Source organism: Cyclopterus lumpus, chromosome 6 (genome assembly GCF_009769545.1).
Source record: "Cyclopterus lumpus isolate fCycLum1 chromosome 6, fCycLum1.pri, whole genome shotgun sequence".
NCBI classification, from domain to species: Eukaryota; Metazoa; Chordata; class Actinopteri; order Perciformes; family Cyclopteridae; genus Cyclopterus; species Cyclopterus lumpus.
Window position 1 is genome coordinate 10086604 of NC_046971.1, and position 14534 is coordinate 10101137.

At 42.3% G+C, this 14534-nt stretch overlaps 2 protein-coding genes across 4 annotated transcripts in view; one reads left to right on the forward strand and one right to left on the reverse strand.

Moving 5' to 3' along the window:
• Positions 1 to 9429, forward strand: kcnc1b (potassium voltage-gated channel, Shaw-related subfamily, member 1b). Of its 2 annotated transcripts, none has more exons than XM_034535423.1 (4): positions 1 to 885; positions 3793 to 4708; positions 5507 to 5680; positions 9312 to 9429. In XM_034535423.1, exons 1-4 carry the CDS (start codon positions 319 to 321, stop codon positions 9425 to 9427), a joined length of 1773 nt encoding a protein of 590 aa, XP_034391314.1. In that variant the 5' UTR covers positions 1 to 318; the 3' UTR covers positions 9428 to 9429. The 2 variants fall into 2 exon arrangements, with proteins under 2 accessions (XP_034391314.1, XP_034391313.1); XM_034535422.1 differs by lacking the exon at positions 9312 to 9429 and adding an exon at positions 6813 to 8693.
• sergef (secretion regulating guanine nucleotide exchange factor) overlaps positions 9243 to 14534 on the reverse strand; it is a 9654-nt gene continuing 4362 nt past the window's right edge. Inside the window, exons 10-11 of one of the 2 annotated variants that reach the window (XM_034535444.1) lie at positions 14436 to 14472; positions 9243 to 12000 (exon numbers count right to left, since the gene is read on the reverse strand). In XM_034535444.1, coding sequence (XP_034391335.1) covers positions 11843 to 12000; positions 14436 to 14472 — 195 coding nt within the window. In that variant the 3' untranslated portion in view covers positions 9243 to 11842. The remainder of the gene's footprint in view (positions 12001 to 14435; positions 14473 to 14534) is intronic. The other variant, XM_034535445.1, reaches the window with a different exon arrangement.

The window sequence follows — 14534 nt, forward strand, 5'->3', positions numbered from 1 at the left end:
TCCACACTTAATGTCATGTCATTGGCTGCAATCATTTTTTTTCGATTGTTTCCCCTCCAGTGAGTGTGGCAGCTATACACGTTCACGACCCATCCGGCTTGCCTGTAGAGAAGCCAGCGTCCAGCGTGTGAGTGTAGCCCGGTCGCCTTCTTTCATATAGTTTGTGAGGAAACGACAGGTTGATCCGCGCGCTGCTTCCTCCGTGCACTTGTTTTCCTCGGCGTCGTCGTCGTCACTGCTGTGCGTGGTCGCACGGGGCGCCGATAGACTTACTTTTGCAATGAAGGGAACTTATTTGAGAAATGCCTAAGGGACGCAATGGGCCTGAGCGACGACAAGGATCGCATTGTGATAAACGTGGGAGGGATCAGACATCAGACATACCGCAGCACCCTGCGCACTCTGCCCGGCACGCGCCTCTCCTGGTTGGCGGAGCCCGATGCGCCCAACCACTTTGACTATGATGCCAAGAGCGAGGAGTTCTTCTTCGACCGCCACCCCGGCGTGTTTGCACACATCCTTAACTACTACAGGACAGGTAAACTGCACTGCCCGGCGGATGTCTGCGGGCCTCTCTACGAGGAGGAACTGGCCTTCTGGGGCATTGATGAGACAGACGTGGAGCCATGCTGCTGGATGACCTATCGTCAGCACCGGGAGGCAGAGGAGGCCCTTGATAGTTTCGGCGGGGGGGGCTTGTTAGACCTGGGGAACGACGATGCGGAGCCTGAGCAGGAGCATGCTGGCGAGGATGATGTGGATGAAATGACAAGGAGGCTGGCACAGGGAGACACTCATGATGCCAGGAGTGGAAGCTTGTGGAGCCGGTGGCAGAAACACGTTTGGGCTCTGTTTGAGGACCCTTACTCATCTAAATATGCAAGGGTAAGTTGCCTTTAACTCCATGGTTTTGAGTTCTCATTGAACTCACGATCTGGGGGCCTCATTAGGAGTTATACCATAGACACATTCTGAGCTGTAAAACCCACCAAAGTGTTTAATTTATGGTATTAGATTAGATTAGATTAGACTTTATTCATCCCCAGGGGGAAATTGCATCTAAGTTGCATGAACAAGTGTTTAGTGTTGCATGTGTCTGCCTTCTCCATGATGGTGAAACAAAGATTGATGTCTATGGGAGGTAAAGAAGCTTTTTGATGACCTATTGATGACATTGCCCTCCCATGGGCCCCCACAGCAGGGATGCGACTAAGAAGGGGCAAGAAAAGATCTCATCTGTCAAAATCATTTACATGCAAATGATTACTCCCATCCTGCTAGATAAGAGTGATTGTGACTACACTGGTTTCTGGATTGATATTTCCAGGACACAAGAGCAGCCTGGTTCTTTGATTTAATAGGTCAGATACACATTAGGAAACCAGATCTTTGGCTCCAGTAATTCAGTGGCAGACCTCCAGACCAAAATTGGGTTGCTGTTCGAGGTGACATTTTTTGTTGTGGGCACCTTTCCATCTGGGATTTTTTTTAAACCACAGCCCCCCCACAAAGATCACTGTGCCACCTGCTGGTTGAACAGCTGTAGCGCTGATTGGTTAGTTGCCAGGCCCCATTCAGCACTGAACTATATTGACACGTTCTTGCTCAACAAGCATCAGTGAAAGACACACACACACACCCCACACACTCACACACACACACACACACACACACACACACACACACACACACACACACACACACACACACACACACACACACACACAGTCACCTTTTAAACTGCACCCTCTGCATGCATGGGGCATTTCCAAAAGCGCAAAAACGACTCAGATGTGTGCCACATTTAAGATTGAGCAATACAAAGCAGAGAGCAACGATTGACAGAGCTACACTAAGACTTGCAAGAAGATTAATTAGAAGTGAGCCTCAGAGTTAATTACAGTATCTATTCACAGCGGATACATCAGTGTAAAACTCTTGTCGCTGCATATCACTGTAGGCCTGTGATTTGCCAGTAACAGTGAGAATTGGCCAATACAAGAGCAAACACCCTCCCTCCAAGCCACACTGCTCCTGACTGTCACGAAGAAGCATCATTTAATGTAAGAGGAGTTCTAATAAGATGCAGCGTTTGTTTGACAGTTTGCAGGGTGGGATGTTCAGAGGGTTTCCCACTCTGCCCAGTTGGTAATCAAGCCTTTGCTGTTGATTCCAATCTGTTCTTTTTCAAGGTTGTAGTTTTCAGTGTGGTTGACTTGTATTATATTCTTGGGTGTACTTTGTTATTTTGAACAGTGCATACAGTAGAGGGGGTGGACAAAACAACAATATTATGCAATCCAATACAACACCACATACTGCTGCCTCAAAAACTCACACGCAATCTCTTTCTCACACTTCACCAACAAAAGCGGTACATTATCAGCTTGACAAAAGTTCATTTAGAAGTAATTTTGTATCTTATTGTATTAAAATGTATGCATTGAATTTAAAGAGTTAAACAATACTGTAAATGGCAAGGAGTCTTCATCTTCATCAAAACTGGTGTACGTCTCCTTTGCTCAGAGTGAGTCGTCTCAAAGTGGACAGCCCTGCTGACTGAACAGAAGTCAGCATGCTGTTGCTAACACACAGTTTCCCTGCGGACCGTCATACTAACAAGGATGGGAAGCAGACATTCATAAGCAGCAGTGATTTCCTCAGCACAATGCGATTAATTGCCAGTGATGAGATGTTATGATGAGTGCATGTTTTCCATCTCGTGCTGCGTGCCTTCCTTCTCACACCGTGAGTGGAATTGTCTCTCCTTTGCTCAGCAGACTATATGTAAGACGTCCTCATACCTGGACACGCCCATCTCCAACTAACCTCCTCCCTGATACTGTTCACTACTCCTCCCAGCTACTTAACAAGGCTGTGCATTAGTCTATGCAGCACTACACAGCCTCCCTTCATGCATGAACAAACTGCTATTGATCCACTTGTTTGTGATTCACAGGATGATTAAGTATATCCGCTCTTACTGTCTGAATCTTTGTCCAGCAATTCTGATCTAATGACCTCAGACTCCCATAAATATAAAGCAGTTTTTGAACATACAATGTGCAGCGAACACATACTGTCAACCAGTAGAGGGTTATTAGAGCAGGCTAACATGAAGACGGGGCTGCTATCAATACGCAGGAGAGAATACTGGATCGGTTACGCCCATGTAGTATTCATTAGACATATCACAGCCTAAATGGGATGAAATGGGATCATCTAATCAATACATAGTGCATGCTAAAGTACACGATTGCCATTAAGGGAAATATAGGTTTCTAATCCAAGTTTGTCATCAGCTGAGCAAGCCTCTCCGCTCATTATGATTCCGAGGGTTGATCCTCTGGATAGTATGACCCTGTGTAGAGAAAACATTGTGGTGGTGCTGAAGGGAGGAACCCCAGCTAATTTTAGCCATGTGGGTTAATGTCCTGTCTCTTGCTGCTGCGGACTCTTAGTAATTCTAATTTAGCATGCTCTTGAAAATGACATGACCTTGAGATACAGCAGGGGAAGAGAAGCAAGACTCCCAATCTCACATTGATTGTCCATTGACTTCTGAATCAAGACACATAGAGAGCAGAGATAGAGGAAGGCAGTGCCACTTTCACTGTCAAACCAGGCGGCACTGTCTCTGATAATAGATTGAATTGCATTGTATGCTGCTAATAATGTCTGCTGGGTGTTGAGCTTGATTATATTACATGATCCTCTCTGTCCTTCTTCCCCCTCTCCCTTCTCTTTCCATTCTATGTTTTCTTCTGCTCCCTATTTCTACTTCCCGCTCAGTGGGTGGCTCTGGCCTCGCTGTTCTTTATTCTGGTGTCCATCACCACTTTCTGTCTGGAGACCCACGAGGCCTTCAACCCCATCATCAACCGCACCGAGGTGGAGGTAGTGGACAACGTCACAGTGACGAATACCTACCAGGAGACTGAGACTGCGCTCTACCTCACCTACATTGAAGGCGTTTGTGTGGTGTGGTTCACTTTTGAATTTCTAATGCGAATAACGTTCTGCCCGAATAAATGTGACTTCATTCGGAACGCCCTGAACATCATCGACTTTGTGGCCATCCTGCCCTTCTACCTGGAGGTCGGCCTCAGCGGGCTCTCCTCAAAGGCGGCCAAGGACGTGCTGGGTTTCCTGCGAGTTGTCCGCTTCGTGCGGATCCTGCGTATCTTCAAGCTGACCCGTCACTTTGTAGGGCTGAGGGTGCTGGGCCACACGTTGAGGGCCAGCACCAACGAGTTCCTGCTCCTCATCATCTTTCTCGCCCTCGGCGTCCTCATCTTTGCCACCATGATCTACTACGCTGAAAGGATTGGCGCTAACCCCAACGACCCTCGAGCCAGTGAGCACACGCAATTCAAGAACATCCCGATTGGATTCTGGTGGGCTGTGGTGACCATGACGACCCTCGGCTACGGAGACATGTACCCTCGGACGACCTCCGGTATGCTGGTCGGAGCCCTGTGCGCCCTGGCAGGTGTGCTGACCATCGCCATGCCCGTCCCTGTGATTGTCAACAACTTTGGAATGTATTACTCTCTGGCTATGGCAAAACAGAAACTACCAAAGAAAAAGAATAGGCACATCCCGCGGGCACCGCAACCAGGTTCTCCAAACTTCTGTAAGTCAAGCATGAGCTCCCAGCAACCGAGCCCCATACCACACGACGACGTTTTCGAGATAAAGTTTCAAGGTAATAAACAAAGCTGTTTTCTGTTGTACTGTTGTCTCATCACTGTTTGTCTCTTCCCACACTTCAATCAGCTGATGATTCAGGCACGAGATTAAACAAATGAGTTTCACACCAAAGATAATTAATACAATGTGTGATGAAAAGCATGTTTTACTCTGGCTACTAGAACAGAGAGATTGAGGAAGACCGTGAGTAATCTTGCTATTGATTTGGCACTTGTGAATGCAGTGATGCACTCCCCCTCTCTCTCTTAAGACTACCTGGAAGTGTAATCACCGTGTATTTGTAATGTTAAGAATATGTAAGTAGATGTGTAAGTCACTTGATTTCCTCTTGAATTCCTCTGGTGGTATTAGTGCAAAGAGAAAATTACCTCTAATATAGTTTGTGCTCAAGAACACTTGGACAATATTAGACGGCATTATTACTGCACACCCTAATTCCTTTGTGCATCCAAATAGTAGAATGTGAAAACTGAAGGTATATTGAGTTGAATATGTTACTTAATTTAACAATGGTTAGCTAGTTGAAAGGCAAAAGATGTAGAAGTAGTAGTAGTATAAAGAGTGATAACGTATGTTTAGGAGTGGGTTGTAATGGATGAATAGGTCAAACTCAGGATGTACACTCAGGCTGTTCAACAAGTGTGAGAAGACTATTTTACACTAAGTTGACTAATCATTTTGTGGTTTTTATATTTATATGATTTACAGTTTTCATTTGCAGTTTAGTTCAATTGTATTTGATTCAATTGATTTTTTTGGTACGTTTTTCATTTCTTAATTGTCTTCTCAAAAGATTCCAAGTTGAACGGTGAGGCAGCGGACGCAGCGCTGGCCAACGAAGATTGCCCTCATATAGACCAGGCCACATCTCCGGAGGAAATCTTCAGCCCAAGCGAGAGAGAGCGGCCCTGCTTCCTGGTCACCACTTCTGAACGCCCCAACCACACAGGGGCCAGAGTGAGGAGGGGTACGTACAGTAACAGCCAATCACAGGCCCCTAAGACACTGACACCCTGTAGACCGTAGACAGGACACGCTCTTTTTTACCTCTCTGCTGAGTGTTACGTCTCAGATTTCACACACACACACACACACACACACACACACACACACACACACACACACACACACACACACACACACACAAACCCGCACACACACCAACATCAACATCAACATCCACTTCATCAATAACAACAAACCTCTTATTACACACTCTCACCGCAGCTGCTTCTCTTCATTCCTCCCTTTGGGAATTGTATATATACCAAGTCACACTAACATATGTTAAGGCTAAGCACAAGCACCACAAAGTCAATACTAATTATCCACATCTACATAATATATTTTTTGATACCATGCATAATGTAATACCCATATATATTTACAATCAAGAAAGCTATTTTCAAGATTTATATGATCTAGAATGTGCTTTCTTACATGCCTCAGAAAGTACTTATGTGCTATCTGTGTACCGTGTATGTATATGTGTTGTAATGATAAATACCATGCAGGATGCTGACTTACGAGAAGTACATTGCTCTTGACCATAATGGTGCATGAAGCGTCTTGCTGATGGGTGCTATCAGTATGGTGAAGGAGTACGACACAAATGGAGGAAGGCTAATGTCAAATATTGCTATTAATGTTATTCAGAGCCAAATTCTAACTAACTCATTTATTACCAGGGTTAAAAACCCTTTGTGTTTATTTGATTTATTTAGTATTAATCTACAAAACATTCCTCTGAGAAAGTCGCGTTAGTCTGTGATCGAGCCAGCACATCAACAGTTAAATGGCGTACAGTTTGAAATCCTACCTGTAGCTGAGAATCCATTCCCCACCTGAGGTGCTTCCCTTTTTCGAGTGTGTTGTGATGTTATACTCCAAAACCATTCCAGTACCGCCTGGTGCATGCTGTCGTACTCCTGATGCACTCAATGCATGGAGAATAATGATCTGTCTCGAGCCTGTATTGACCTGTTTCTTTGGAGACAAAAACAAGAAAGCAACAGGTGTAGTATTACCAGTGAGGAACAACCACAGCATTTGTTCAGTGCTGCAGTGTACTCAGAACGTTCTCTGTTTTTCAACTGAAGGTTATGAAAAGCCTTGGAGCCTTAACAGCATGTCTGGCATGAGCGGGGATGCCTCTGGAGTGTCCTCAGTGTCCGCCCTACCCTGCAGCCCACCATGTCTAATGCAGCACTCACATTCTCCCATCCCATCCATTATGTAGCATGGTTGAGTAGCAGACACAATGCCATCGGAAGGCCAGTCCACACTTACTTGTCAAATTTTGCTTTTACACTTACCTTCACTCTTGCTTTTGTTTTCATTTTGATTTCATTCTTTTTCTGTAAAACTGTATCTTAACTGTGTCTAATACTCAAGCTGTGTCATCATATGCTAGACTAGAAAACATGGGCACGTGCCCCTCTGCATGGGTCACCTCAGTTGTGGACAAAGCACTGTTCTACTTCTACCACAGGCTAACCCCACTCTGAATTGCCTGTTGCTCTGTTGCTTTTGATCTCACATACTCTTCTGCCAATAACTTTGATCTCATCTGCTTTTTACAATTTTGTGAAAGAATCTTTCACAAGATGTAACCCCTGCAAATAATATGCTGGACATTAACAATACATGGCTCTGAAAAGTATCCAAAAGGTATACCATTGGCAGCTGTTAAGGGAAGTCCTCTTATGATTTGTACGTTGCAAACTAGAGATGCTATTCTGAAAGTTCAATCCAGACGAGGCTCAATTGTATCTGAGAGGCCAGTAGAGAAAAATGAACATGATGTTCATGATGTCCAATGCAATATGGATGACAACGTCTATGATACTAGTGATGAATACATTTAATGTCAACAGAACTAAAACAGTTTTGTTCATTTGCATGAACTGCATGATAAATAATGTTAAACAAGAAGCTAACTGTACCGCAGTATCTGTAAGAAAGAAAAAAAAGCTTTGTCATTTGTTAGTGCATTTTGAGACAGCTTTACAAGAGACTCAGTCATAGCAGAGAATTGTATGTAGCCTCCATTCTTTGCCTTTCCCCAAATTCATAGATTTATTTTTATTTGACTGCCTCCAACTAAAATAGCGTGATTTGACTTGAACAATCTTTCATAAAGCCAACTAATGCTGTTATGAGCATAACTATTTTTTATATAAATATATTTACTGGTAGTTATTAGTTTTTAAACAGTATCTGTAGTCTGCAGCAACTTCTATAACTGCTGTGATGCCTAAATTAAGGCAAGACTCAAGAATTATAAAACAATGGTGCCTTCATACCTGACGAGGCAAAGTAAAAGAGAGTAGTACATTGACAAGACGTACCATAAGTGGTACTAGTGTAGCATCGGTACACATTACCATGCTCATAACAGTGTAACAGAAGCTTTGGTTTATACGGTGCACCTCGCACCTTTTGTACCACCCTTGTAACCTCAATCACAGTAAATTGGTTATTATTGTTGCACCATCCAACACATACTAGAATTTAACCCTATATGACAGGTGAAAGTACTGACTGTATAGTCCCCATCTCAAGAATATTTTTGTATAATAAAGCACAAATTATCAACGGGGACCAGGCAACTCTCCAAAGCCAAAATATATCCAGAGACGTCACGGTGACTTATGTCTATGATTAAAAACATCAATAACGTTACCGTTACATGTATTGATACTGTCCCAATAATTATGCACAATTTTTTTCAGAGCACTTTAACAAATTTGACGTGACCAATCAGAAATGTTCATTTTTAGAAGAATATATCAGTATAGCAACACATCGAAGTTTTGTTTTTATTCTGAAGGAGCAGAGTTTTACATTTCAAGTCATGTCTATTGTGGTAATTAATGGACGTTATATATTTAAGAAAAAAAAAAAAACTTGTAAAGATTTGATGTGAAGAGATGCAGGTGAACAATATGCTCATGCAATTAAAGTGAAAGAAAAAAAATACAAAGTACAATACGACCCAGCATGGGATGTGGGTCTACTGAAGGTAAATGCATGTATTTTCCATTTTTGCAACAGAAAAGTATAAAAAAAAAAAAATGTAAATACAAGTCCTTGCATGAAATAAATTTTATACACAATGAGTATTTAGACTCCGTTTTTATTCAACAGCACATGCATACACACATCTTTCCTTTCCTTCTAGCTTACAGCCAGTGCTTTGAACTGCTGTTTGACCCTTTCAAGTGTCAAAGAGAGCATCAAATTAAAAAAACTAATTGACTGCAAGAGCATGACGCAAAATATACAACTGCATGACAATGACCGAACTACTGTACATCAACATGTAAAATGAAGCATGACTGGGCATGTTTATTAACCGACTCAGAGCGTAACCTCAGACAAAACCTCGTTGTCTGATGCCTTGGCTGCGCATGGGAAAATTCATGGTAAACCTGTTGTTTACCATGAGGAACTAACGGAGCACATTTTCTTTACTCTCCAAGCTTGTGTCATGTCTCGCCTCTCGCAGAGGTATCAATCATCGCCATCATTTCCACCAGTATACATAATTTGTGTAATAATTTGCTTTTGTTATTGTTTTTTTTATATGTTTATAGAGACCCAGCGACAGCACCGGAGCAGACAACCAACAGAGTCAGTTTGTGTTATGAACCATGGTGTCCCGACCACTATGTGTATGACCCATAAAGGCCCATCACCCACCTTGCAGTAGCATTGTTGTGTGTATTATTTAGTCTTTTTGAATGGGTGTGACAGTGACAACCTGTACATCACAAACTCAGCATAGATGTAGCACTGAGGAAGTTTTGTTGTCAAGCCTTATGTTTCTCAGTATCTGTGAATGGTTACTGTGTTGTAATTTATGTGCCTATTTTTGGTTTGTGCCAGTGCTGTAAATATGCTTTTTTTTGTGTGCCAAAGTTGCGTGTACCAATGTTTTTGAGTGATCATCAAATATATGTGTGCTTCTTCTGTTGAAAGAAAAAAAAATGTTGCTCCGATTTTAATCACCCAGCAAAAAAAAAACCTGTCACTTGTCATGTCAGCCAGACTAAACAGTTGAAAGAAATCGTGAACTTTGCACTGTCATCATCACATTTTTGTAGACTCTTGCACTGTTTTGCACTGTTTTGCACCAGTGAACCTTTAATGTTCATTTGATATGTTTTCAGGCATCAAAAAGATAACATCCACAAAAAAAAAAAAGATTGAAAAAAAGGTTATCCTTACCACTCTTACCTTGTATTAATGAGGCATTAAAATGTGAAAGTGTGCCGTTAATAATTATTTGGTCAATCACATCTTATATAGGGCTATTCAGAAATAAATAATAGATATATAAACATTCATGGAACGTTGCTATATCTTCACAGCTACATTTTTGATTGACACAGACAGCTTAGATCTAAAATACATCACTTCATATCACAGCTCAGACATTCATGATTATCACGTAGTATATTTTAATTGACAATCATGTAGAATTGGGTTATTTTTCTGCACATGCAAATAGTAGTATGCAATACTAACTAATGCCAAAACATTACACACATACTGGACAAGTGCCTCTGTTATGCAAATTATTCTAACCATTCAGGAGTATAGCTTCACCAGCATGACAAATTAATGTACATTTCATTTGACATTAGTAATCACCAGCCATTGAAAGCATCAGTTCAGTATTCAAAAAAGCACAAAGATACAATAAGGACCCCCATAAGGATCAGCTTCTAAAGGCGAGCAGTGAGCATACCTAATAAAAGCATAAAGGAGAGCCATTGAGTAGTACAGCTTCAACTTTTTACCAAACACCTGCAAACACACTGCCAACAACCAAAGATCTGTGTGAAGTCAGGTACAGCAGAGTGTAATCTGCCATTAGAGCTGAGAACAAATGGGGGACAGTGTGATGGTCATTGTCAGACAGAATAAATAACAATAATAGCCTCTGTTATGAAAAGGAATGAATAACACAACTAAGAGGCAACTAATGTGCCATTTGGCGAGACTTGAGATTGTGCGTTTTGAACAGCGTGCATTTTGTGGTTAGTTATCTCAATAAGGTGTTCAGTTTTGATTGGTTTGTTGTTTTGGGATTTTTGTGTCTTTTTGACCGATACAGTTCAGGCTTGTACAATTAATAGTGATAAATAAAAAAACAAGAACACAGAAATGATCATTTTTCAAAGAGTGTTGATTTATTTTTTCAAACTAATCCAGGTATAAGCACATTCGCTTTCATTAAAGCAGATGTCTTTTCTTTTTTATATCTAGAATTTGCATAAATAAGAATTAAATTTCAAAAATAAAATAAAAAATGTGAATACATTGCATCAATATTCTGCGTCCTGCCATTGGCGTTGACCACAGCCCTGGCTTCAGACCTGCAGTTTGATCCCTGGGTCGCCCACAGCTTGTTAATATGTATGTTGGGTCAAATGCAGCAGACAAATTACCCCCAAGATGGATTAAGTAATATACAGTATGAAAGTGGAGCAAAGGAGACAAACAGATCCTCAAAGATCATCAAGAAGTGATGGATCGTTGCCAAAGTAAAATTCACTGTTTGGATTGTGTAAATGTTAAATCATGAGATGACCGAGAGATTTTCAGTATGAAGTGCACAGATTGACTGCTTTCTGATACTCGAGATCAATAATAAATAAGAGCAATAAAACTGCTGAAATGGGAAGCTGGAGCTACTGCACCAGTCTAGCCCATTCCTCACATGATCCACAACGGCTTCCTTCTGGAAGACCAGCAGGGCAGGTGGACCAGGAGCCGTAGGCGAGGCCGGGTCATGCAAAAGCCATCGGTCCCAATCACGTCCATCAAAGTGACAGGCTGGCCAGAGAAATGATGGCCTCTGTCCACATGTAACATAACTCAGTCTGTGTCCGACCAACCAATGATGACAACTGCAGTTTGAAGCCTAATCTTTTCAAGGAGCTCAAGTAGCCTATTACAAGGTGAAAGTTATAGTGTAAGGCACTTAGAATAATCATATGCGGGCAAAACACAATTCACAAAGTCATTCTGTTTTTCTTGTCTCCGATTAACTCCTGATGAATACATGTTCCTGCTCCGGGGTTAGTGAGGTGGAGCCGTTGCAGAGTTTTGTCTTAAGTCAGTTTTTCGCAGCGCACATTGCCATAGAGTGTCCAGCTCCACAGCCAATGAGAAGAGGGCTGAGACCAGAAACGAGCTGTGGCTGAAAGACGTCGCTCTGTGAACCGTCGCCACACATCCCATGTTCGTTCCAGCCCCAGGAGAGGAGACACCCGTCTGAAAAAGAGAGGGGTCAAGGGTCAGTGGAGTTGACAAGAGAGAGGGACGGGGGCTGCAGACCAATGTACGCTAAAATTAGTAGCCTGAAGAAAGAAAGAAAAACAGAAGGCATGCGTCTCTCACTCTCTCACCCACACCCACACCCACCTCTTCCTCTCTCCAACACTGACACTCAGCCAGCAGTAAAGCCTCCCTGCTTTTCACAGCTGGTGAGCTTGTTAGTGGGTGTGGTCAGGCCTGCATCACTGAGGACACACGTGCCATGGCAACAGTTACCTAATAGGCTCCATTGCCATGGCAACAGAAGCGAGCTGGCTTTCTCAAGGGTAACACATCTCCAAGCTTTCCCCATCATGCAGTTGTGTCTTTCATGCCATCTTCTAATTTGTTTCATCGAGGGATTTCTTTTGTCTGTCTGCGTTTTCAGCTCGTCCCTGAACATCGGTGGCATTGAAGATTTGGATTCGCCAAGTGACACATATGCTTTCGTCAGTTCATAGACCCGAGATATCATGCCAGCAATTTGTGGCAGTGTGACATTCTGCCAGATTGGGCTTATACATTACACACATGTTGCACCATCTTTAAGATAATACATGTATTTATAACTGGAATGCGTGTGTCCATCTTTGATTAGAATTAATCAAAGTAAACAACCCGGTTCTCATTTATTTGGAAGCTTAATGTGGTGACATGGTTCCTTCACTGGAGGAAAAGCCTTATTTTGGTGCTGTGCTCAATTCGTGGACTCACTGACTGGAGTACAGCACATCAGTGTTTCCATGACAACAAAGTGCCATGGAAAATATTCAGCACAACAAAAGGATAGACATGGAGACACTCAAGCCAAAATCAATTTCCTTGTAAACAAGTCCTGTTATTTGGTTTCACATTCCGCATTCGGCAGTTTAAAATCTCACACCAAATTAACACCACAGTGATAACTGACCATACGACACAAACAGGATCTGATCTCAGATGTTTATCGCGATACATTCCTTTAAAGTTCAAAATGTTCACATTAACAAACATCTTTTCTCAGATTGGATGAGCTGCGACCACAGCATCTCCCACGTCTGACCATGCTGATGAGTTTCATACATGAGGAGCACACTCAGGTGCAAATGGAGAGAGGTCTGAGCAAGCAACAGATATCATGAGCAGCATGCAATGCTCTCCGTTCCTTTCCACCTGACCTACTTCAGCAACACAAATAGCAGCACTCAGGTCTCTGCTTCCAATCCTGTTTTGCTATTTCGCTGCTTCTGCCACCGCGCTCCAGACAGGAGGACAAGAGGAGAGCATGGCCCAGCAAGAAGGGTGCAGGAGGTTCACATGAGCTCTCTACTTCCCGGTTCTGCTTTGTCATCGCATCACCAGACTTGTGGAAGCACGGAGCAATGCTTTGTGAAAACTGACATTGTTGACGGACACTCAGCATCCACGATTTCCTGATAGTGGCATTCCCAGTTAACGATTCAGATTGGTCAGAACATTAAAAACGGACGGCCATTTGCTGGCGGAAATACCAGCCGTGACCAGCATTTCCTCTCTTGTGGAACCCTGTGTGTGCGTTTAAGTTTTCATCTGCAGCACTTATATTCATGACGATGTAAAAAAAAAATAAAAGTGGGTCAGTGTTAAAAAATTGATGTATAAGATTTTACTTCCAAAATGTTTTCAGGTTCTAGGCGGTGAGTATGTGAAAGATGGTGACTTTTGGAAAGCATGGGAAGAACAAAAGCACATTTAACCCCTTTGTGAAGGCGATGAGGAACCACAAACACGCACATATTTCTGTGTTTGTTTAGTATCATTTAAGCAATGTGTGCAGCTGCAATATCTATGTTCTGGTTATGTGGACAAAGGGAGAGGCCTCGCCTAAAACTAGAAACATGCTTGTAAATGTGTGTGTGTTAAATTCTGCTCTTTTGCAGGCCTGTTTGGGTAATCGTTTGTCAATGATGCCCATCTATCCATGCTAAAGTTACTTCCTGATGCAAAGGCCACAGAGCAATGAACTGACCTCAGAAATCCTCTACAGCATTACCAGAATGATTAATATTTCACACTCATATTAAACTGTAATGTATTAGATGTATTCCCTCGCTTGTTCTTTGATTCAATGTGTATTCCCATTTATTTTCTTTAGTGAGAGCCAGGGTCATGTCAGGGCAAAAGTGGAGCCTCTTGTTTCAGGCACCTGCACGTATTGAAACCAATATTCTTGATTTCTCAGACAGCGCTCTACCTTGATGAATCTTTCCACAGTTGTGTGTTATGTTAGAGGACAAGCATATGCTTGTCTATTTTCCAGCAACATTACAGGTTCTGATACAGGTAAATACGTCAGATTTTGAAAACACCATCAAAAAGACAATGAGAAGAAAATCCAGGAAAATGTAAGAATATCTTTGAGAGAATACACTCACCTACAATGGCAAGGTTATGTTCAGATCCGCATGCAATCTGTCGAGAAAAATATTTGAAATATGTTTTAAATGTGTGATGAATTTCAAGACTGTAATATC

Bases quoted from the DNA above. Each gene is read 5' to 3' on its own strand.
- kcnc1b (XM_034535422.1), top strand. From the start codon at position 319: ATGGGCCTGAGCGACGACAAGGATCGCATTGTGATAAACGTGGGAGGG. The intron at 886-3,792 runs GTAAGTTGCCTT...CTTCCCGCTCAG, and splicing joins ACTCATCTAAATATGCAAGG to TGGGTGGCTCTGGCCTCGCT. The intron at 5,681-6,812 runs GTACGTACAGTA...TTTCAACTGAAG, and splicing joins AGGGGCCAGAGTGAGGAGGG to GTTATGAAAAGCCTTGGAGC.